The 25,213-nt window shown below is 46.1% G+C and overlaps 2 protein-coding genes across 2 annotated transcripts in view; both read left to right on the forward strand.

Moving 5' to 3' along the window:
* LOC104141509 (olfactory receptor 51E2-like) overlaps positions 1-21,436 on the forward strand; it is a 40,308-nt gene extending 18,872 nt beyond the window's left edge. The window contains exon 2 of the mRNA XM_009670846.2: positions 20,174-21,436. Coding sequence (XP_009669141.1) covers positions 20,222-21,178 — 957 coding nt within the window. The 5' untranslated portion in view covers positions 20,174-20,221 and the 3' untranslated portion in view covers positions 21,179-21,436. The remainder of the gene's footprint in view (positions 1-20,173) is intronic.
* Positions 8,311-14,435, forward strand: LOC104141517 (olfactory receptor 51G2). The gene is made up of 2 exons (XM_068930943.1): positions 8,311-8,406; positions 12,617-14,435. The coding sequence occupies exon 2, from the start codon at positions 12,645-12,647 to the stop codon at positions 13,605-13,607; it is 963 nt and encodes a 320-aa protein (XP_068787044.1). The 5' UTR covers positions 8,311-8,406; positions 12,617-12,644; the 3' UTR covers positions 13,608-14,435.
* Positions 21,437-25,213: the final 3,777 nt, after the last annotated feature.

A 25,213-nucleotide genomic window follows, 5' to 3' on the forward strand; every position in this document is an offset into this window, starting at 1 on the left:
AACATGGCTTTTCCAAGTACTGAGGAATAACCCCAGAAATCATGCTTCTCTTGACAAAGTCCGAATTTCCCTAGATTCAGCACTGTTTTCAGAGACCCATATTTAGGACCACACGTGGGCCAGGGGTCTAAGCTCCCTTAACGGTCAGAGGTAATCTAGTCAGGGTAGTCAGTGAAGCCAGTAGAACACATCTGCTCTAAGGTGAGTTCAGCTTCCTGTGGGCTCAAGCGAGGAAACCCCATTTTAAATCCCACCCCCAAAACGACATCCTAGTAGATAACCCATCATTTTAAAGTCCATCTGTGCTAGATCTTAACCAGCATAAACAGAAGTGACTCTTCTAGAGACCTTCAAAGTCCTTCCTCCTCTGTCTGACCCACTGGAGGTGTTTAACAGCTGTGTAGATCATGCTTGAATGAACCCTCAGGTCTTGACCCACAGGTCTCTCTCAAGAAGCTCAGTTTCATCAGTCAGGTGGTGGGCTATGCTGGGCTGGTTTCAGGATCTGCTGAGGAATCCTAATCTCCAGCTGTGGGAGAAAATGAGACATAGGGTCTGCTGAGGCTGACCCATTGGATCGTGTTGGTTCAGCCTGGGAGCCCACTGTCACCAGGAGACGACTCTCGCATCCTCCTCCCCTCAGCACCTCGGTTACACACTGTGAGTCCTGTGATCTGCCGCTCTGCCTTTGTGTCAGGGGCTTGCAGGGTGAGGGACTTTATCCAGTCCCGCTTTAGAAACCTTCAGTCCCGCCTCAGTGTGAGAGATGGACCAGATGACCTCTTCAAGTCCTTTGTGACCAAATTCTCTATGATTCCTAGAATTAGCACAGAACGGATAGCACAGAACTGTAAAAGCATGACTTCCACCACATCTCTTAGAGAAACCCTTTCAGACACACAACTTGTCTGTGAAATAAATAAACAAAAAAACTGTATATGCTTGAGCAGCAACAAAATTCTGACTTCACTCAACACTGGAGTTATTCAGATTTCAGTTATCAAATCTGATTGATTCTTCTCTCATTTCCGTTTAAAAGCAGAGTCATATGATGCATGTGCTGAATTGCTAGATTGAATTTTGACCAGTTTGATGATGTTGCAGTGATTTAATTTGAAGAAGTAATTGCAGAATAGCAATGTAATGTTGTTAGTGCTTCTCCTCATAGCTCCGTTCTTATTTCTTTGCTGATGTTACAGAGACAGAGAGTGTGATTTCTTCTTAAAATCATGTTATAAATATGGCAGCTGCTGTGCTTCTTAAAAGGCTATGTTAACCCATCTCACCAGTTATAATCTTCCCTTTTAGCACAAATACTGGGAGACAATAAGAAAGGTTGGAAATGGGTAGTTACAGTTATGTAGCTTTTGCACATATATGTTTTAGCATGGACCAGCAGGCCCTGCTGCTGCTGTTTTGCAAACCCACAGCAGAAAGACCTGAAACATAGAGACATCATAGCAGACGTATACAGGTGAATTGATATATTTGACTTTATTAGAATGAACCTATTTCAACCTACAGAATGCAAAATATGTCACTAAGATCAAAAACCCAAGTCTTTTCAGTCTTTTCAAAATGATATTTGGAATTTCACTCTCTTTAACCCTTGAGAAATGAAATAAAGGCAAATGAGCAATTCCTGCAGAACGTTATGTACCACGATCTGACCGCCTTGATTCAGCTGGAGCTGGCAATCTGAAAACCCTTTGGGTTAATTTGCACCATACTTTTTTTTCCTTCTAAAAAGAAAAGCCTCCCGCAGGGCAGACCATGCCTCTTCCCGGCCCCAACAAGCACCTCGGATTCATTTCATCCAGTTTTAGGCATTCAGTCAAGGTTCTCCCATAGGAACCCAGGTACCTTAGGCTCCCTTTGTCACCTCCAGTAAGAGATGAGCAGCTCACACATTATGGCATTTTCCTTTCTGCTGGTGAAACAGGGGATGAGGAAAACTGGTCTCCTAATCAAGGTGACTCCAGTAAGTGGAACAAACTTTTCTTCCCACATTGATGTTCTCCCCTGTTTCTTTGAATTGTGCTACCCTAAGTGACAGTGGGTCTTTTCCACGTGCTTTTTTCGGCAATGTAGTGGTCTCTGCAACTTCTCAAGTCGCCTCTCCTGCTGGCTGTTCATGGATGAGCTGTGCGTTGGGTGGAGGCAGAAACCATGCTCATGAGGAAATGGATGGAAGCTCCCACTGGCCGGGGCTTCACGGACTGTTCCTGTCTTCACCTCTTCCATGCCCATCAAGAGGGAAGGATGTCTGTCTGACATTCAAGGCACACACCTCTGAGCTTCAGGAGCAGACACTGGTCCCACTGAGATCACACACAGGCAACGCCCATGACAGCGAGCTTCTCAGCTTTGCCTTGAAGTTTCTTCCCAATCAGAGTAAATATATCGCATCCCAGGTGTTATTGACAGCCTTCAGACAATGCTGGTCTGCTCACAGAGGTTTAGGACATGTTGTACATGATGCTGCTTTAAGCTTGTGTTTTAGCAAATTATAGGCAGGTCATGCTGACCTATATTCACCTCTCTGTTGCCTCTGAATCGCCTCTTTCTACCAGCTCCACTTAATATAGGACAATGAGATAGAGGGCTTTGCGATGTTTGCAGATTTATCTTGGATTGTTTGATTTTCCACCCTGCATGCTAAACGCAGTGAGTTTGCTGCCTTTGCGACAGGACTCTCTGTCCTTTCTGAATTTTCTGAATCTTCTCATTGTATTATTTACCTGATGTACCTAGTCAGCCGTTAAATATGTCAATGTTTGCCCACACAAGAGCTCATTCATTTCTGCAGGATGGCATGCCAGTGACAGAGGATCTCCTGTGTGTCACTAATGGCAGCACAGGAAATTGGTTGACACCACTTCGCTTTACCCAGGCCTTCTGTGATGATTTCAATTAAAAACACTATTTTTCTACTGAAACAGGCCAGGTGGTTTGGCCTCCGAAAGAATTACAGCTGTATGGGTTTAAAAGTGCTTTGTACAGGTTTAGCTGTTCTGTTCCCTGTAGAAGACCGTGCTGGAAAGGAACTGTACGCTTTTATAATTTTATCCAAGCTTTGTGTCGAGGTCACCCTTTTGTTCCTAAGCTGATATAGCTAAAGCAGTTCAGCTTTGGGATGGATCATGAACCCAGAAATGCTGCTGGTGCTCCAGCAGATGTCCAACTTTTATTAGCAACCACCAAATGAGGATTTTCTTTATACATAGCTTTGGATTTCAGAGACACAGCCATGTCTTTCTCTACTTCCCAGATCTGGGTGTAAATCCATAGAAACCTAACAGTCACTCACATGAAAAAATGTATGTGCAAAGCCTTTGGTGGTGTAAGTGGGATCACCACTGCTGAAGTCTGTTGCACAGACATCAGCTGATCTTACACTGAGATCAAGATCATGAATACTAAATACAGAAAGCCAGCTGTATTACAGAACCTGGTAGAGTTTGGGAGGGTTTTAACCACAAGCTACTGAACAGTGCTTTTCTGACAAGGCATTCAGCATGGGACCAGAGCCAGAAAGGAGTTCTGCACTTTGGAAGCTAGCAATGCCTGGAAGCGCTGCACAAGAATAAATAAATGGAACCAGAACAGGGCTTGACCTTCTCTTGATCCTGCCTTTCACTCTGTGCAAAAAGTCTTGCAGCTAGCTTAAACATCTCAAACATAGTGACTGCAAACCCACTGTTAACACCAGGCACACCAATAAGGCTCTTCCAGGGTTGAAGCAGTGATAATCACAGAGGACCATGCAGATGAGGTGCCTGCAGCAAAAAACATCTCCAGGTCCAGATCCTGACCCAATGAACCTGCCGATCCTCCTCTCTTCCACGCACGCGTACAGCTGCCCTCCACCTGAGCCCTGCCCCATTTCTCTTAAGTCTGTCGTGTACGTACTGCAACCCCAGACCAGAGCCTGCCCCAAAGCCTCCCTTCCCCCTTCTTCCACAGCACTTCCCTCCCACCACAAACCAAAGCTTAATCTCATGGCTCACTTTCCCAGCATCTAACCACACCATCCACCTTCTCAAGTCAGGAATGTAAACTCAGCCCCACCAACTCCACTACAACTCCCAACTCATACGTAGTGGGGACCAGCAATGACAGCTAACTGCAAGCAGCTGCTGGATCTCAGATGTTTAACTGACCTCTCCTGCCCTTGGTAGTCTGCAGGTGCTACAACCTTACCCTCAGAGCTCTGCAGGGGCGTGGATTCCCCCTAACACTAAGGGCCAAGTGAGATACCCAAGCAGTAAAGCTGCCCCAGCTCTTGGGTTATGCAGTCCTTCAGAGGTTATTTCATTAAAGCAGCTGGTCTTTGTCCAGGTCTCGCTGAGCTCTTTTCCTCAGTGCTATTTTTTGATCGTCACAGGGATCTGAGTTTCAAAAATATTGTACTGTTTGGAGCTGGTGATGCTCAATGTGAGTGGCAGCTCCTTTGGTAGCAAGCTGGAGGGACAGTCTGCCAATAAGTAGAAGGCATCTCTCTTGTGCTGCAATCTCACCTTTCGGGAAGCTGGGCTGTTTTTGTCCAGCTGAACACAGCGGCTGTGGCCAAAGAAAACTGCATATAAGCCCATAGCCTTTGTATTTTGAAAATTTTCCTGAATAGGGAAAGATGAGCAACGCTCCCTGCCTTCCTTTCTCTCCTTCCTTGGACCTGCAAAGTCTGGGGCAACCCTCTGGGAGGCTGCTGGGCTGGACGGAAGGGAAATCAGAGCAGCAGGCTTTGCTCTGGGTTTGAGCATTGCAGTTTCACCTTTCAGTTCAGAGCTGTGCATGAACGTGGCTCCCTCTCAGTCCCTGACCCACCCCTGAAGAATCCTTCACCAGGAGAAAGGAATAAAGACAGGCTGGTACCAAGGTCTCGTGTGGTGATTTCAGGTGGCAATGGTGCTGTTCTCCTGGATCTTACTAAAACATTTCCTTATTCTTTACTTGCATATCTCCATTGAGTGGCTTCCCGAATGTGATAAGAATTTTTTGAACAGGGTCTTCTAAAGGCTTTTGTATGGGAGGACCACGCCCCCACCTTTTCCTTCCCTCCTCACCATCCCTTCTCACACTCCTATCAGTAGTCACACACTGAACTCTGGCCTGTTCTGTAAATATGATTAGAACTGGCTTAGGCTCAAATTATAAACATTTCCACCAAATAGACTGATGTGTGCCAAGTAGGGTCTGTGCTCCCCCTGAACTGTGGTTCTGGGAAAACAGTTTTGTTTAAATGGGAAAATAGATGGACAGATTCTCACATCCCTCTTCAGATGCATGCAGTACCTATGCTTCTGGGAAACAGGAGTAAGCAGGAAACTGGCAAGAATAACTTAGTGGGAACACAGTGAAAACATCACTGCAGGGAGCTCGGTGCATGTGTGTGATTCTTGAGACAGGAATCAGCGCGAGTCATAAGATTTCAAGGGCATCTGGCGCAAAATGAATCGATCTTACACTATATAATAGGCATGCTATGGAGTGACTTAAAGTCTGCAGTGATTCAAGCAAGACTAGTGTTAGCCATTTTATACTGCCTGCCAGAAGCTTGAGCTCTTTTTCATGTTCAGACATGGGTCTGCTAGACAACCCTGGGCAGTCATTTTCATCTCCGAGGTTGTCCCTGTCCCAGCAGACACCACGCAGGCTCTCTCGCTGCACCAGTGTATACTGCCAAGCGGCCCAGCATGCTGGTCTCGAGAGGACCCTCAAGCACTACATTTACGACAGAAAGAGTTAATCAATTCGGCACATGGAGGACAGATAATAAGGGGAAATTTTCTCTCTAGCAGTTCCTAAGGGTGATGCTTCACTCCGCAGACTGGATCTTTGTGCACACACGCATGGACAGACATGCTCGCTCAGCATAATTTGTTGGCAACCTCCTGGTGCAGGAGACCCAACTAACACTGCTGGAAACTGCCCAAAGTGTAGAGTAACATGATGGCAGAGTCCTGAAGGGAAGAAACTAAAGGTGCCAGGGTGCATGGAAGATGAACACATACATACCGCTAGGCTATGAGTAGAACAGGAAGAGAAGTAACGTCTCATTTCCGCAGACTAGGTGAGTTCAGAGAGATTCCTGGTCATGCCTTTCTTGAGAACTATAGAAAAATAGGTCTGGAAGAGGCTTTGAAAGGGGAGGCGGGGCCTGTGCCTTTGCCCTGAGACAGGACTGACTCAGCTGAAACCACTACTGAGAGATGTTCAGAAAATCCTTCTGTGATGGAGACTCCACACCCATGTCAACCCACTCTGCTCATTCAGTATCTGCCCCTTGTCTAACCTCAATCTTTCTTCCTGCCATTTCAGCCCGTGACACTTTGTCTCAGCCCCACAGACATGGGGAACTGGTTATTCCCATCTCTCTGCAGCAACCTTTTACATTGCTGCAGGCTTCTCCCTCATCTCCCTGCTGCCTCTGAGGCTGCGTCCCTGCTTTCCCTCTGCACTGGGCATCTCAGCTGCTCTGACCCCAACACAACCTGCTTGAGTTTTGCTCTCACTGCAGCCAGCTGTGATGCAACTTTCAATTTCCAACCTGAGGTTGTTAGTTTTCCCGTTAAAGCTTGTTTACTCTGAAGACCACGAGAACTTCTCAGCCAGAGGAAGCTAAAGGTCCCTCTGACCTGCCGTCCTGCCTTGAACAGCAGCCAGTAATGGGCATTTAGGAAAGTTATTTACAATTAATCCTTCCCCTGGCACATCTCCCAGCTTCTAGCACTCAGTTTAGAGGCTTCCTGAATAGGAGGCTGCATCCTGGCCATCATGTTTAATAGAAATCGATGAACTTCTCATCCATGAATTTGTCTAATACCTTTTTGAATCTAATTATACTTTTGGCCCCCACGACATCCAGTGGCAATGAGTTCCACAATTTAATTATGAGCTCTTTGAAAAAGTACTTTTTTATTTCTTTAAATCTACCAACTGATATTTTCATGGGGTGTTGTCATCCACCTTGTTCATATAAAGTGAGAAAAGATGAATAACTGAATGATTATCCCATCTTCTCCCCCTTTTTTACTGTATTATAGCCCTTTCTGATATTGTTTTATTGTCTCTCTTCAAGGCTGAAGAGTCTTAGTATATTAATCTCCTCTTCTGAGAGCTACTCCACACCTCCGAACATGCTTAGTCTAGGAAGCTGGTTAGCGTCAATAGTTCTTCTTCCTTGCCTTTTTTTTTTGTTTTTTGTTTTTTTTTCCCCTGTGATATACCTAGAGATTACAAACTTATGCCAGTACCAGCAGGATAAGTGTCACTAAGTCACAGTGTATTCAGCCACAAGCCTGGCCTTGAGGTGTAAAAACCAGCCAGGAGTAGACAGCCATCTCACATCTGCGCTTGTAAGTTAAATGCGCCCAGGCCGGTTCTTTGGCATTGAGGTCAGCCAGCATCAGGTGGTCTGAGATCAAGCTGGCAAACCCTTTAGCCTCTGAAATGATGTGGCCATGTGCAAACTGCCCACGCAGACTCCTGAACTCCTGCCTGGGAATTGCTGAAGCCCTTGTTGGTTAGTGCAGCACCATGCCAGGGAGAAGACAATTTAACGGGATAAATTGCGGGCAGTGACCCAGCACTATCTGATTTACCATTTTAGTAGTATCACTTAGCTCCGATGACTATATTTACTACAGACTCCTCATATGAGACGGGGCATACCCTTTAGCTCCTCTGTGTCTTGGCTTACAGCCACAGAAATAGGGGTTGATAAGCAATTTCCATCTCAACAGCTGAGGTGGTAAAGATAAATTTATTATCATGAGACATCCAGATACAACAGGCTTCTGGGCCCTCTGAGAGGATATCTGCTAATGTGTCTGTGTTTGGCTTTGTAATATTTAGTTTGTTTTTATTGTGCAATATAAAATGATTTTAATTAAACACTTTACATATCACTATTTGTGGAGGGGATAGCTAACACCCTATCACCTCTGCTATTCCCTTGGAGAGATGCTGCAAGCACTCTTCTTGCAAAATTTATTATTACTTGCATCACAGATCCATTCTCACAATAAAAATTATGTGTATTGCCAGCATGCTGCAGCATTGCTAGCCATAAATCACAGGGAACTATAAACATGTCGCCCAATAAACCATCAAGAGAAAATCATGCCTGCTGGGAGAGCATCATAAATGGAAAAGATCATTTACTTCACATACTATTTTCACTCATACATTTCATACTGTTTACGCATGGAGAGCTTGGGCTCCGCTGAGGCTCCCGATTGGTTGTGTGACCGCAACAGGGTCAGTCTTCAGGGTGAGTTATAAATGCCACTCTCCCAACACGGGGATGCGGATGTAAGTTCTTCCTGTGCATTGTAACCGGATTGTGCTGCCTTGCAACGCACACGCAGGTTGTAAAACACCCAGCCCAGGCTGCTGATCTTGGTAAGTACCCTAGATAATTAGCAGCGTCTTCATCACAAGGGCACTGCGCTCACTGCGTAACTAATCATCCGGTGACTGTGGTTTAGGGGGCCTGGGTACCGACGTAAGCAGAGAGATGCATCTCTGAGGCACTGCTGGGGAGGTCCATGCCACACCATGGCACCAGCTGGGTTTGATTTGCTTGATAAAGCGGGGAGCTGTGATTGCAGCTTTGCAAGCGCGAGCTCTGCAGTGTGTCCTGCATATCGCCACCCCGGCCCCATAGGCACGGGGTAAACCGGCGAATGCCTCCAGGGGAAGGTTTTGCCGTTGTAATGCCATGAATCGCTGCCATTTGATGTGCAAGCCCAAAGAGGAATCAGCTACTCTTCCACTATCGGGGAGCCCAGCTCAGCCGGGAGAATGGCATATTCTTATTCCTGCCTTTAAAGTCAACAGAAACCAAGCTTTGTAGGTGCTGTCTTCCCAGAGTCACGTTTCTAATCCTTCTTCTTTAGCTACATGGCTCATCCCTGCTAGAGTTGACAGCAAAGCAGCTGTGAAAACAACAGTCTCCTCTTGGGAAAAAACTGATGTTTTTGTCTCATCCTCCCCCACCTCATCTCTCAGGCCCCTACATTTGCCTGTGCTCAGTAGATTCCCTTAAAGCACCAGCACTTTGCTAAGGCTACTGCATGAAAATCAAAGCTGTAGAAAGAAAAGAAACCAGAGCATAGCCTTTGAGGGCTGGAAAGGGAGGAAGGGAAGCACAGCCTGGCCATGTCCCCTTTGAGACATCTGCATTTTTGTCTGCCTGGGCTATCTAGAGTACCTCTTCTAGCATAGAAACTCCTTGGACAATAAGCAGTTGGGCTTTCTTTCTGCAGTAGGTTGCCTTTTTAGGCCAGCAGCAACGACTGTTCAGCTCCTGCTATTAATCTTTAAATTCATATCTACCTGCAACTGGAGGCTTGTTTCCTGATCAGGGCTTGGCTGCAGTGTGAGAAGTATGATTGCTGTCCCTCAGTAGTCCACTGGGAACTATAACCAGGAACTATACATACCAAAAGTCTTGGAGTGGGATCCCTTTCTGCAACAGCTATGAATGCATAGCAAACCAGAGTAGCTCTGAGGGGAGCAGAGCTAATAAAGCCCTTTTCTTATGACTTCACGTAGCGTGGTAGGAGTTGTTGCTGTCTGACGAGGCCTGAGCTTGGAGTGAACGTTTCCTTGCAGGAGGAGCACCCCAATAGACCCATTCTGTGTCGAATCCCAGCGAGTTCGTAGTCGATCCCTTCTTTCTGAACCTGCACTGACAGAATCTCTCTTCCTTATCCACCTCCGTGTTTCTGGAAACCCATCAAATCTTAATATCTTTGAGATTCCTAGATATCTGCCAGATTTTGCAGTAAGGGAGCCTGTTAGACAGACATACACACACGCACGCACTTCAGGTTTTTAGGTACCCAGCCTGCAGACGAAACTGAATTGCACAAGGCAATAATCTGTATTTCTATGCTTTCTTTGGTATTGATTAATTCTCACTAATTAGATAATGTCTCATTGACAGAAAGGGAATAATTCTTACCTTAGGGGAGTGCAAAATGGCCAGATTAGGACCAAAAGTGCATCTGGACAGCTTCCTTTTGCCAACACTGACCTTGCCTGATGCCTATGGGGAAAGTGCTAGACGCCACCTGGTAAGCGGCTGCATCCTCTCGCCTGCTGTCTCATGCACTGATGAGGCCCTCCTGCAGGGGGGCTGCAACTTGCCCATCAGCAACTGACACCCCGGGGACTACGTGCGGGCAAAGGACTCCAGATGCTAACATGCAGCTTTGCCCTGAAGATAAAAGGTCCCTGTCTAGTGGTAAAGATTCTGGGATTCTTCCCCTGTTCCTATCCGATTCATGTTGCTTTTTACCCTGGAGAAGGAAGATGTTTGTCCCTTCTAAGCTTGAGTTTTATCACCATATTCACATGCAGGCTGAGAGTCTAATGGAATGAAATTCTGTTAGGGGTGTAATAAATACATCACGCAGGATAACTGTGTTTATACAAAAAATGAACAGCGTTAGAGTAAACCCTTCTTGCTTCTTCAGACTTTTGACCTGCTTGTTTTGTACCCTACAGAACGTCCACTAAGACTGAAATGTCAGGGTGTTTTTCTTTAATTAGTTCTTGTTTTGCACATCCATGGCTTTCTCCCCATCCACGCAGCCAGTCATTTAATCACAGAAGGCAGCCATCAGGCATGGTCTGCCTTTGCTAAACCTGTGCTGGCTGTTCCTGATTGCCCTCTTGTCCTCTATGTATTTAAAGATAGACCAAAGAGGATGCATTCTGTGGTGTTTCCAGAGGGTGTGGTGAAGCTCTCCAGCCTGGAATCCCCTGGACTTTCACTGGGTCAGGGAGCAGGGTGGCTGCCCACCGGGGTTGGGGAGCAGAAGCTGAGGGTGGCAGCACGGCAAGCAGGGCAGCGTTCACATGGAGCAGGACAAGGGGACCTGAGCAGCTCTGCTGACAGCCACCCGGGCAAACCACAGTCCCGACTGCCATGCGTGGACTAGGTCTGAAGCCAGGCTGGGAGTTCACATCCACAGGTCTGGGATCGGGATGAGCAAGGTACAAGACTAGGCATAGGCAAATCTGCGGCATAGCTCAGAAAAAGCCTGAGAGCAAAGGAGAGTTTAAATGCAGCTCCTGAGCAAAGGAAGGAGGCCATGATGGGGCTTCTCAGTCACAAGTCTGCTCTGTGGTTGCACAGCTGTACTGTGCCAGTATTTGACCTCGAATGCAGGCAGCTAAACCCCTATGAGATGCGGAGGGAAAGAGGTTGCAGAGCCTGACGCTTACCTTTCTCAAAGATGAACACAACATGGGCTTTTTCCCAGGCATCAGTGACTTCCCCCAGTCACCATGATGATAGATCATCCTCCGGTAGATGACAGACAACAGCCTCGTAATCACCCCAGCTAGCCTCTCCAGCACCCACGGGTGAATATTCTCCAGTCCCATCCATGTGAATATCTTCAGGTTTGAGCAATCCCAACCCATGGCTCCCTGCTACTGGCTCTCCCTCTGCTTTCCCAGCCACCAGGACCTGCCGGGCTGGGAGAGGCTTTGCCCATGAAGGCTGAGGCCAGGAAGGCACCAAGTACTTGAGCCTTCCTCATATCGTACCTTGTTGGGTCATCTCCCCCACATTTGCACTCGCATTTCCCCTGAACTTCCTTTTGCTCCTAGCATACCTGTAGGATCCCATCTTATTACACCTAATATCCCCACTAGCCCTTGCTGCAGCTGGGCTTTGGCCCATCTGATTTCATCCCTAAGGGCCCAAGCAATACTTTTACATTCTTCTCTCTGTTGCCTTGTCTTGTTTCTGCTTCTCTTTTGTGAGCTTTTTGCCTTTTAGCTCTTCAAGAAGGTCCTTGGTTAACCAAAAGTCCTCCTACCGAAATTCCCTGTCTTTTTACACAACGGGATAGTTTGTTCCTAGGTTTCTTTAAAAGCCAGCCCATGCTCTTGGGCACCCCGTCCTTCCAGGGGTATCCCCTGCTGCTCCTGGGCTACCTTGCCCAGCAATTCCCTAATCGAGCCAGCCTGCTCTCCTGCAGCCTGGAGCCCAGCGTTGCCGCTCACCTTTCCAGCCTCCCTCCAGATCCTGAATGTGGCTATCTCACGGCGCCTTCAGCCCTAGCTTCCTCTGTGGCCACATTCACCACCAGCTCCGCCCAGGTTGTGATCAGCAGTCTAAATGCCTGATTCTCTGTTATATTTTGTCATTTATTTTCCATGTTAACGTCTATAGTGAGAAGTCAGAGTTTAATTTCAGGTCCTTCAGCCTTTGGTTAACAAGAAGAAGAAGCCATCTGCTTAGCAGCTTAGTCTTGGTTAGGATGGCCATAGTAAAAGCATTTGCTTACTCAACACAGCGATACAGCCTGTGGCATTTGGGGAAAACAGTAAAATAGTAGCACTCACCAGGATGCTTAAAATTTTCCTTTCAAGAGCTTGAGGATATTTTCCCCTTCCTTCTGTGGTTTAATGGGCAGTCAGGGTGTAGTCATATGTGACTCCATGATAATTAGGACACTGTCCTGAATAGCACAGAGGCATCTGCTCAGGTTGGCGGGGAGGCGGAAGGATGTGGGTCTTGACATTACCCAGTTCTATATTCAGTCAAGAGTCCAACTATGTGGGGTTTCTGTTGTTGATTTGTTTTTAGGTATAGGTCATGTGAGATCTGAGCTGGGATGGAGCATGACTCACATACCACGTGGGAATTCAATGGCTCTTTCTATCAGCCGTCAGCTTTCCTCATGATGGGCATCCCAGGGCTGGAAGCCCTTCACCATTGGATCTCCATCCCTTTCTGTGCACTGTACTTTGTTGCTCTCTTGGGGAACTGTATGATCCTCTTCATCATCAAGAAGACTCAAAGTCTTCATGAACCGATGTATTACCTCCTCTCTATGTTGGCAGTCACTGACCTGGGCTTGGCTTTATGTACACTGCCTACGACTATGGGCATTTTTTGGTTTAATATCCGAAGGATTGGGTTTGATGCTTGCCTCACTCAGATGTACTTTATCCACATACTGTCCCTGACCGAATCCTCTGTGCTCCTGGCAATGGCATTTGACCGGTTCATTGCTATCTCCCATCCCCTGAGATACTCATCAATATTGACCAAGACAACTATTATAAAAATAGGGCTGGCAATTATATTGAGAAGTGTGCTTTCCCTCCTTCCAGTACCCTTCTTGCTCAGGAGATTAACCTATTGCAAGAAAACTGAGCTTTCTCATTCATTTTGCTTCCATCCTGATGTCATGAACCTAGCATGTGCAGATATAAAAGTCAATGTCTTCTACGGTATGATTATTCTCTTATCAACGGTGGGAATGGACTTCATCTTCATTGTACTGTCCTACGTCCTAATCATTAAAACTGCTATCAGCCTTGCAACCAAGGAGGAGTGTCTCAAGACTATGAATACATGTGTCTCCCATATCTGTGCTGTCCTAATATTCTTCATCCCAATGATTGGACTGTCCATGATCCATCGCTTTGGAAAGAACGTCCCTCCCTTGGTTAACACCCTGGTGGCCTATACCTACCTTATAATTCCCCCTGCTCTCAACCCCATTATCTACAGCATAAAATCCAGCCATATCCGGGGGGCTTTGCTCAGAGCACTGCAGAGGAAGAGCTAGCCCAGCTGGTAGCTTCCTCCACCAGTTCTGGTAGAAAGTGCTAGGGGACTGGTTTCTTGGCACTCCATCTGCTGGGACGACTGTTGTTAGTTAGGATGAAAGAACTGCAAATCCACTTGGAAGCTGCATCTCAACCTAGAGTTATGGTCTTCCAGTTTTTGTCCCACCATGACACTCAATTCCTTCCAGCAGCCTATGAACACTCCAGGCATTGCTGCCAGTGGCATATACAGACAGAAGGACCCAATTGTAGGGAGACAGTTACAGGAAAATGGTCTGCTAACTCAGGTCACACAATGAGGTGGATCAAACAGCCTCTGCAATGCATGCTATGCAAATTGTGGTAGCCAGATAACAGTGTTTAACCTTCACTCAGACCCCCTAGCACAAGGTCACTGCTTCCTCATTTCATGTCACAGCATAGCTAGCCCAGATGACAAACTGTTACCAGGCAGGGTTTGCCCAGGAGTTTGGAATCACTCTGAATATCCCAGTCATTAGTTGCTCGACTGAGAACATCCCACAGGAGCCTCATTTCCAGGGCCTGGGCACAGTGCATTTTCTGAAGATGAGATCCCTTTAAATAGGCCATCAGCACTGCCAACCCTCCCCCCAAAGATGCAGCTTTCATCCTCATCTGTGTTTCTAAATTGCCCTATACACCTACAGTGATGAAAACAGTGCTGCTTTTGCATCTTTTGTTGACTTCATTGAGCCTTTCCATCTTCCCACGTCTAATGTTCCAGCCATTGTTTTGCACTGAATTTAATGTATGTGTGTATCAGAACACAATATCCTCAATAAAAGGCCTATTCGTTGTAAAAGGTCAAAAGATATGATGAAGCCTTTTTTTTCCTGGGCATATGACACAGGGATATTAGGCTAGTGTTGCATAAAATCTTCAGGATTTGCTGTATATGAGCACAGGATTGTATATATTAGGTTTTCTTTATTCGGATGGTGCCTGGGGCTCTGGTGTGGTTGGCATTCTTGGTGTTGATAAAGGAGGGTTTCAAAGGTGCAATAGTAACGGCTAAACCTCCTGACACTATGGCCACATACTAAAGTCTTCTGACTGAGATCCGCAAGGCACCGATGTACCCCTCAGAGAACAAGGAGGAGCAGTTCACAGGTGGGAAGTGATCTCCCATCATCTTATTGCTCTGCTGTAGGATGGGTCTCATCCAGGCATGCAGCAGGGTTCCATGATGCTCTTGTCTTGCTTTCAGGGAGAGAATAAAATTGCCCAGAAGCTTCCATGCCACCAACTGATGGATCCATATTTTTGTTGCTTGTGTACCATAGTTTGGCCGGCCTCAAACAGGGCGTAGAATATGAAGAAATGGTCAGTATTCACCTTGGAAGGGTGAAAGAACAGAGAGGTATAAGTAGGTATGCAATTTCATACCAGAACTTAGCACTTAGCACTTCCTTTGGAGAGTTTCAGACTAAGCCTGGATTAGTGTCTTTTTCTGTTCTGCTCTATTCATCACCATACCTAGAACAAAGAGAGAAAAGAATAATGAGGGAACATCTCCATAAAAAAAATTGAAAGGTAGTAGAGAAGATTCCCAAGGGAAGGATTCTCAGGCCAAAACTATTTGTTTTGGGTAGTGCTACTTATTTTGCTGCAGATCCCAGGGGGTCATTGCACAGAGTAAACTACTATTCAGCAAAACACTACCAAAATCGCTGCCTCAGTGGCAGGCACAGTAGGGCTCAGAGTGCAGGCCCAGACAGCAGCAAAAATTACTGAATGTACATACTTTAATGGGAGCACTCTGCTCAAAATATTTACAGTCCACTCCAGTGCTGGTAGCTAGCTTTTATCAGAGAAAAGGCTAACATAAGGGAACAAACAAGAAAGACAGTTTTCAGCAGAAAAGCCTAGAGAAGAGCTTTGCTGGGGAGAAGTGTGGCCAGCAGGACCCTGCACAGCATTGCTCCCAGTCTGAAAATTTCCAGCTGGTTTCTCCCTGGACTTCTTAGCTATAACCATTTTGAGACAGAACAAAAGCACAAAGAGCCTGCGCCTCAAGTGAATGTGCGTTCGGGTGGTGGGGGCAGCCAGGGAAGAGGTGTATAGACAATTTAATACCATACCAGGAGACTACAGAGAAGTGAGGCTTATGGTGCAGTTGGCCAGCCTCCATTACCCAGTTCAGCAGCGCTTCTGTCTCCCCATCCACTCCCAAACCTGTGTAGCCAAAGAGAACTAAGCAGATGTCCAAGCATATTTGGGAACTTCTATAAAAGGTACCATCTTTTAGGAACATATGTTCAAAAATCTAATTTCGGATGCCTGAGGGAATAGAGAAAAGATAATTGCAGTTTAACGTTTGCATAAGAGAAAAACAAGACAGATGAGTCACTTAAACCGGCTAATGCTTATTCTGTGATGCTCTGACCGCTTTTTGTACCATGCCATCACTTACAGTATTTGTCAGTGGATTTATTTCCTAGGAGGCACAGGAAGAGCAGTGGGAAACATAGGTAGCTTGCACGGCACAGCCTGTTTACCTTAAAATATATCAGGCACAGAGTATGAGGATCCCCAGGCTTGAAACCTGCACTTCTGGATCTCCCCCACTCCACTGTCCTCTCGTTTGATCTTGCTGTGGTAGTTGTGGAAAACTTAGTACACGTCCAGTGTAAGCCATAGGGAGCCGTGTTGTATTTCCTGGCTGGGCTGGTTCTTGCAGACCTTCATCTATTTTTGCCTACAATTTGAACATCTTCTGGTTTGACTCTGGAGAACCACAAGGCCAGATTAGACCATGCTAGACCCATGATGGAGGTCCCTTTTGATAGGCTGTGAGGTCCTGAGTTGAGATCCATTGAAAAAGCCAACCCTACTACTAACTCTAGGATTTGGGATGGGTTAATTTCTGGGCAGTGCTGGAAGCTGACACATTCCCTACAACAGTATCAGTTACCATACGGGGTGGGGTGGGGGGGAAATGAGGGCACCCTGAACATGAAGGGAATCCAGCCTGCCTGCCTCAGTGCAGCCCCACGTTGAGTTTTCCATTACCAGGCAGCTAGTTTAAATGAGTACGTCTCTGTAAAATGCTAATAAAGTGGATTTACAACAGGATTCTAGTTTGGGCCCACATCCGGTTCCTGTAGCAAGTTGTTCACTTGGATAAACACCGCCGCTTTCTGTTAATTCCCATGATCTCCATCCAGGATGCCAAAAAATATAGGAGAAAACCATTTGATCAAACCTTAAATTAAGATGAAATTTTAATTTTAATGGTTTGATTTGGAATGATTTCTTATATTTTTACCTTTTATTTTCTCTTTTCACTTTGAGGTAGCATTTTGGTTTGATTTACATTTTTTACTGGTGAGATGATATGGAAAAATGCTTACATATTCGTGAAGTTGTTTAGCTGATGTGTGTCACTAGGATTTTAAGGAAAAATGTTTAGATGAAAAATCTGGGTCAGCTCCAGTAACAGGAGAAGAAAAGTATCAACAGCATTGTCCACTGCATTTAGACTACCAGTGCATTCCACAGAAGTATCGGCTTTTGAAATCTGAGCATATGGACTTCCAAAATCCTTGGGAGATGCTGTCCCAGAGGTGGAAAAGCTCCAAGACACAGTATCAGAGGTCTGGGAGGGAGGTCAAGGCCCAAGCACCTAAATGCAGAAAGCTGGATTTGCAAACCGTACTTTTCCAGAGCAGAAGGAGATCCAAGCTCTGCATGAAGGAGTCAGCTGAAGTCCAAAATAACATAGCAGGATCTAAAACGAACTGGGTATTTCTCGGAAAACAGGGGGTTGCAATTGTTAGTGATAACTAAAAAGCAGAAGAGGTGAGAAATCTTATGCGTCAGGTTTTACACAAATCTATCAGGGTGCTGAAAGAGGCCTGATTGTCCCATATGTGACTATCACAGTCGCTGTCTGCAGGGCCAGCTGGTACCTGCTGCCATCCAAAGCAAGTGTGAACCAGTCTGGTAACCCTTATTTAGCTGGCCACTCTTGCCTAGGGCTGTTGCACCGGGAGGAACGTCCCTTCCTTTGGCTAGGCATGCTTGCTGCACCGTGGGGAGGACAGTTCAGACAGTGTAGCTTATCCACGATCTCATTTTCTTCCCAACCATTTTGGGTCTGCTTGCAATGTGAAGGGGCCTCTGCAGTCCTTGCAGGGCATATATTTAGCAAGTAGAATATTTCCTTGAAGTCAACAGGTGAAACCCACAAGAGGTGTGCAAATCTGTAGTTCCTCTTGGGACACTGTACACAGGTATCACCCAGCGGGAATCAGTGGAGCCGTGCGCATTTACCTCTGCAGAGAGCTGGTCCCAGGTGATTACTAAAATAGATCTCATTAGAACGACCTCTTATGCATGTTTCTTTTTAGAAAGCCAGAAATCACCGGAGGTTGAAAAATAAGGAAATAGCTAAAAGGGCTTTTGAGGAGCATCCTATATTCCCCTCTCATTGCCACATTGCTGATAGGAGAAGTGGAAAGGACCATTCAGATGCTGAATATTACTGCACTGCCTGCTTCATCCTGGGAAACTGGAGCCTCAGACCCATTTTGGCTCCATGGGAGAAGTCTGGTCAGTATTTATCAGCGTTTACACTGCAATCAGCTTCAGTGGTTGCTGCCAGTGCTTCTCTGGTGAGGACAGTTTTATCGTCTGCAAGTGGTCACATCTTGCTAAATGTGATTACTGGGGCTTTCTGGTGGAAGGAGCAACCTAGGAAAATAATCTGCATTTGCTAGTATTTTTAAAGATGAGGATCCGGTTTTTATCTCTTCAGAGAGCAAGCTCCTTGCAGGACCTGGTCTTCATCACACTAGCAATCCAGAGTTGTTATTAACATCTGAAAACGTTGGTGTGTTTTCCAACACCAACGAACTAAAGATGAACTGAAACATCTAGGGATAATTCACTTATGTGTGTATGTATGTCTCCCAGTCACATTCTCTCGTAAGAAATGAATAGGATGGCAGATTTATTTCCAGAGATTCATAATATGATTACATTTCAGTGTCTGGCAGGTAAGTTGGCTCAGATAGTTGCTGACAATAACGGAAGCACTTTGTTCATTCAATTTGCATTTTAACCAAAGTGGTTTACTGAAAATTTCAACTTGATATTAACAGTCTATTTACACTGTCTATAAATTGTGTATAAAAGGCTAAAAGCTGTTGTTATAAGAATGTGAGCCTTTTTATAGATTCAAGATGGAAAAAAAGTCAACATCAAGAAAAAAAATGCAACAACTGTTTTAGAGAAAGGGCTTCACCACGGGCAGGCAGTAGAAAGAGAAGTCCTTTGCAATCAAATATTACCTTTAAAACGGTTTGTATTAGTGCTGTGCAAAGCTTGCCATAAAAACATTTCGCATCATTGTTTTACATGGCACGAAAATCATCATCAGAAAACTGAGCAATGTCGCAAATCAGGCTTATGCGCTTGAACATGCACTGCAAATACAAGGCAGGAGAGACAGTGGGTTTATCCAAAACAGAGGCAGGATGTGGCTGAGGAGACTGAAATCACTGCTGGGTGCCCGGTGCATCTCACTGCCGCCTCCCTCCTTCATCCTCGTACGCAGGGGCTGTGAGTCTGGCAGGTCTGCGCCTTTTCCACAGCCCCCCAGAGGTGCCCAGGCCAGCCAGGGCCCTATAGCCCCTGGCCTTAGTGCTAGTATCTCTCCGGCCGCTGGTTCTCCACACCTCGGAGAAACCCCTGGCTCCTGCTGGCCCCATCTTTGCCTCCCTCTGCAGAGCTGAGCTCGTCCCACCGTGGCACCGGTCACTGACACCCAGGCTGCGAGCAGAAGCAGTGCAGTTTGGTGCAGGGGGTAACGCTATCGGGTAGCTGCACAACCTCCAGATACTGAAATGCATTCAAAAATCTGATCCCTGAGAACAGAAGCAGGGCACCTAAAGCAAGCCCTTTCAGGTATCTTATCTGCCGTTCTCCTTGGATCACAGGACTACCAGAAAGTTTACAGCTATATAATAAACTTTTTGGGGATCAAAAACGACTAATGATCATAAATTTCTTCTCTACAGGTATTGTGATATTTCAATGTGTGTTTTCAGGAAGAAGAGATGAAAAAACATTCTGTGCGTGCAAACAAATAAATATGCGTGTCTCAGACAAATAAATGTGTGTGTGTGTGTGTGCGCGCATGTGTGTGTGCACAGTACTTCGGAGCAGTGAACCAGGGAGGCAAAACAAGTAGTTTCACAAAGTACATTTCTGCCAGGATGGTGCAGCAGGTCAGGAAATATTCATGTAAAACTGAAATTCTTGGATTTATCATTAAAATTTTTGATATTATAATATTTTCTGTTAAAAATAATTCATGCATTCCCTGGTCAGAATTAAAGGCCACAATTTTATGGATGTACATGTTGTCCTATATAGCCATAATGGGCTAAAGAAGTAAGAGAGGAGCTCTTTGCATAAACCTTGCCTCTGTATAGCTATGGCAATGGTAAAACACCATTGCATCTCCCAGGCACAGCCCCACGGGATTCGCAGTCATGGGAAATGATTTATAATGGTGTTTTTTCTCTTGCCCTTGCAGTGGAGGAAGTGGGATGGACTAGCGTGCCTGCACGTTGCCCCACGTGCCATGCCCTTCCCCAACAGCTCCGATCTCAGCCCTTCCTCCTTCATTCTGGCCAGCATTCCTGGGCTGGAGGCTGCCCACTTCTGGATGGCGATCCCCCTGTGCTCCATATACATTGTGGCCATCGCAGGCAACTGTGCGGTGCTGTTCATCGTGAAGACGGAGCCGAGCCTGCACGCTCCCATGTACTTCTTCCTCTGCATGCTGGCGGCCATTGACCTGGCCTTGTCCACGTCCACAGTGCCACGCGTCCTCTCCTTCTACTGGTTCAACACCAGGGAGATCAGCTTTGGCGCCTGCCTCCTCCAGATGTTCCTCATCCACACCCTGTCGGCCATCGAGTCCACCGTCCTCCTGGCCATGGCTGTGGACCGGTACGTGGCCATCTGCCACCCGCTGAGACATGCCGCCATCCTCACCAATGCCCTGACGGTGAAAATAGGCCTGGCAGCCATGGCCAGGGCAGTCCTCTTCTTCCTGCCCCTACCTTTGCTCCTCCTGCCCCTTCCCTTCTGCAGCTCACGGGTCCTGTCACACTCCTTCTGCCTGCACCAGGACGTGATGAACCTGGCCTGCGCCAACACCACCCCCAGCCTGGTCTATGGTCTCACCGCCATCCTGCTGGTCATGGGGCTGGACGGCCTCCTCATCTGCATCTCCTACGTCCTGATCCTCAGGGCCGTCTTGCGCCTGGCATCGTGGAAGGAGAGGCTCAAGGCGTTCAGCACCTGTGTTGCCCATATCTGCGTGGTCCTGGCCTTCTATGTGCCCCTGATCGGGCTGTCCGTGGTGCACAGGTTTGGGAGAGGCCTGGCTCCGCTGGTTCGTGTTGCCATGGGGAACGTCTACATCCTGGTGCCTGCTGTGCTCAACCCCATCATCTATGGGGTGAGGACCAAACAGATACAGAGGAGGATCCTGAATTTAATTCACATATACAAAATCAGAACTGCTCAGTGACCTGTGCTTGGCTATTGTCTCTTGTATCCTCACACCATCTCATCTCGTTTTTCACTCAGAGTCTCTGGAGGAGGGACTGTCCTCTGTTTGTACAGCACCTAGTACACGGCCAAGAGACTCCTAGGCTCTACCACTAGGCAAAAAATAAATAGCAATTGTAAACTCCTTCCAAAAGTGTTTACCCCCACCAAACTCAGAGTGAATCTCGTAGGACGACCCAAACCCAACCCTGACCAGGTAGACAGCTTTGTAGGAGGGAAAAATGGCTCAGCAAACTAATAAAAAATATCTAGACTCTCCTCATTGCATGTCTTAGTTCCCATCTCTCCCATAGCAGTGGAAAAGCTGAGTTAATACTACAGTTGTTTTTTCTTTTTTTTTAAGTCGTATTCTACTGAATGATTTAGTTAATTCATTCTGTTTGTGCCTGTGGCACATTCATTTTCCAAAAATGTCTTAACAAAATAGAGTTTTTCGTCAGAAACTTTGGCTATAGCAGCAATCTTTGAGTTAAATAGTTACAACAAATGATATTATAGGTGCAAAAATTCACTTCAGAAAAAGGAGTTCTCCACTCCTCTGGTCTTGTTTTGATGTACTGGGTGTTCAGTCAGGACAGCTCAGCCTCTTTTTGCAGACACTCTGGACAAACTTCAGACCCAGAGTTATTGTCAATAAAAGTGAAAATAATTTCAATTAATAATTACATTCAAAAAAAATCAATCTTTCTAGAAGAAAATAAATGAGTTGTAAATGTGATACCCTTCACATCCTTCATTTCAGATACGCATGGACTTCCTAAAGAGTTATGAATCAATTTCAAGATCTTTCTCTTTCAAGTTTTTTTTTATACTTCCTAGGTATCCTACAGGAAATTAGAATTCCTCACAGCCTTTGCCCTCTTTATTCTCATAACTCTTCTACCAGGAGGACACTGCTAAAAAAACCCTTGTAACACAATGAAAACCAAAAAGCCATAGGTCTGATAGAGAAGGTCTGAAAGTAAAACGTGTTTATTTTGATTGGCCTTCACCAAATCCACAGGTTCATACTAGAAAGTAGCTTTCCAACAACATCTTTCTGTAGAATAAAAAAGGAAAAAAAAAGCCCTGAATCTAATTTTTTTCAGTGTCACCACTTTATGTTTTAGAAGAAGGTTAGGGATTCTGGGAAGAAATGTTGTATAATAGAATCTTAAAATGAAACAAACAGATTTACAGAGTGTACACTCTCAGTTTTTTTTCCCCCCCAATCCACTGAAAATGTTTATATTCTTTGTCTTTTTTTTTAAATAATAAATCTGCTTCTTCATAAATAGAAAGAAACAAGTAATTTTTTTTTTCTTCTCAGTTTAAGCTCTGACCTTGCTGTTGGCTATCAAAAACTGTGGTCTTCATCCTTGAGGTGGCTGCTTTGCCATGGGCAGGGATGTGTTTGTTGTTCCCACTTACTTACATTGCGATAACCCTAGGAATTCCCCCGGTGAGAGGTGCCAGAGAAGTGCCATCTCTACTCTGGACAAACTGGCTTTCAGCGCACGAGGGAGTAACAGAAGGTGAATCACTAATGGACAAGGCCTCGCAGATCAGGCCCCTTCAAGGCGACTACAGCAATGCCAGGTGCTTTTAAGAAGGTTGAGGATAGGAGGTCCAGGTGCTCATGAAAACTCATGTCTCGATCAGCAGATGATGATCACAGAATTATAGAGTAATTCCGGTTGGAAGGACTTCAAGAGGTCTCTAGTCCAACCTCCTGCTCAAAGCAGGGGTAGCTCTGGGGTCAAACTAGATTGCTCAAGGTCTTATCCAGTCAGGTGTTGAAAACCTCCAAGGATGGAGACTGCACTCTCTAGGCAATTTGCTCCAATGCTGGACTGTCTTTGTGGGGAAAAATTTCTCCTCCTATCCGGTCTGAACGTGTCTTGTTTTAACTTATGCTTGTTGTCTCTCATCTTCCTGACACACACTGTTGTGAAGAGCCTGGCTCCCTCTCCTTGTATGCAGGGGCTATGTTGCTGCTGTTGGGTCCTGCTAAAGCCTTTTCTTCCCTAAACTGAACAAGACCCATTCCTTAGGCTCTTCTCAGGGGGCATCGCTCCAACCCTCAGGTCCCAGTTACAGTGGGGTGAGGGGCTGCTGCTTTGCATGTCTCAGCACGTGAAAAACGTGGAGACTGCATTTTCCCCAAGAAATATGTGACATGGGGCATCCCAGGGAAAGCACATGTGTCTGCAGAAAGTTCCTTGAGTGGGCTCTTTTGTGCCAGGACGCACTGCCCCTTTCACTTGTCTCACCAGGGACCAAATAACCAGCCTGGAGGCGGGGGGAGGGTCTTTGCTCCCATTTATCCTATTCAAAGAAGGATGTGAACAGCCTGGGAAGCTCCAGTGACCTTTTCCTTCTCCTCTCTTCCATCCCTGATGCTTTGCAGATGCAGATCAGCATGTTGGAGACAATAGCCACAACTGTCCTGGAGACAATGGCCACAGCTGTCCTGGACAGGGACACTGCGCTGCCCATGACACGTAGGGAAGAAGCCTTTGAGGCAGCCCAGGATGCCCATCAGCGCACAACAGAAGAAGTGCCAGGGAGGAGAAAAGAGCAGGGTAAAGATCATAGAGCATGTAAATCTGTGCTCATTCACACCTGGAAAGTGGATGTATGTTTGACAGTTTAAGATCTGTAGGGAGAAGTTTCATTTAGCATTAAATGGACCAAAATACTTGCAGGAAAACAAACTGATTTTAGACTACCTGGAGACCTTCCTGGGGATTCATCAGCCTTTCTTGTATTTACCGAAGGAGACGCATTGCCAAATCCGGGCCCTGGCAGCAGTCTGTTCTTCACCACTGCTCATGTGAGTACGCTCCTGTGGCCGCACATGCCTTTCACAGAGCAGCTGCGATGTGACCTGCAATGTTGCTCTCTTCCAAAAACATTGTCAAACTAGCTCTGATTACAATTTTTTTTATTCCATTAGCCACTATGTATTCTGCAGGCATCGGGGGGGAGAGGGGGAAATCTCTTGCAAATGCTGCAAAGATATTTCCTCTCTGAGTGGTTTTTCACGTCCCTCCACCTGTAAAGCAATGTATCCTGCTTCCTTTGCATTCAGCTGTACAAGGCTCTGAGAAAGCTGAGCAGACTTCTGAAATGTGCAAAAAGAGCTTTTCTAGACAATAAAGGCTTAAGGTCTGAAACCTCTGGGCCTTGCAGTGCTCTGTGCATGCCCCAGAAAAGAGAATTTCCCGTGTCTAGCTCTGCAGTAATTGGAGTTTAATGCACTCCTCTATGGTAGGAGGGTCATAGAAAGGTTAGTGGTCAGGCAGTGATCTGTGACAAACATAAAAAACAAAAGGGTCTGCCACTGATCTTGAATGGATCTGATCTCTACAGAACTAGCTTGCCTATATCTAGCACAGTGATCTCTTGGTAGTACCATCACTTCCTCAATATCATATATTTTTCTGTCTTGTTCTCTTACATTTTACTGCATGGTCATACAGTTTATTTATCACAGATCTCCAACATATATCACAGCCATGTCTCTGCACAGAAGCGTACACATGCGAAAAAATGCTCATTCCCATGACCCTCTTTCTCACTTGTTTTATTTTCCTTGCTCTCTCTGTTTTGTTGCATGCCTGTGGGGAGAAACTAAGTCTTGCTGTGGGCCTCACAGATCACACATCCCCTGGGAATAAGATTGTCTTTATTTGTGCATGCGCTCTGCTAAATGTTGTCGAATCTGGGGGAGTTTGGGACTCAAGGAAATTCTGCTACCCAGCCTGCTACTGCTGCTGCGTTTCCCTGCCCCGGGTCTGGCTGCACAGGCTGAGTGGGTACCCCAATACACACAAATACACACCCCCACCCCCACACCCCCACACCCCCATAGAGACAAGTCAATGGAGCAACGCAAGGAGAAGGCGGCTTTTGCAGGCACCACGGAAACACAAACCGCATGCATGTAAACATGGGCAATGCACGCGGCCTGATCCCATTCTTCTTTGCCAACTAATCCGTCTTGGAGCTG

This window comes from Struthio camelus, chromosome 1 (genome assembly GCF_040807025.1).
Source record: "Struthio camelus isolate bStrCam1 chromosome 1, bStrCam1.hap1, whole genome shotgun sequence".
Taxonomy (NCBI): domain Eukaryota; kingdom Metazoa; phylum Chordata; class Aves; order Struthioniformes; family Struthionidae; genus Struthio; species Struthio camelus.

What these genes read in the sequence shown, in the direction of transcription:
- LOC104141517 (XM_068930943.1), top strand. Translation starts at nt 12,645, where the DNA reads ATGGAGCATGACTCACATACCACGTGGGAATTCAATGGCTCTTTCTAT.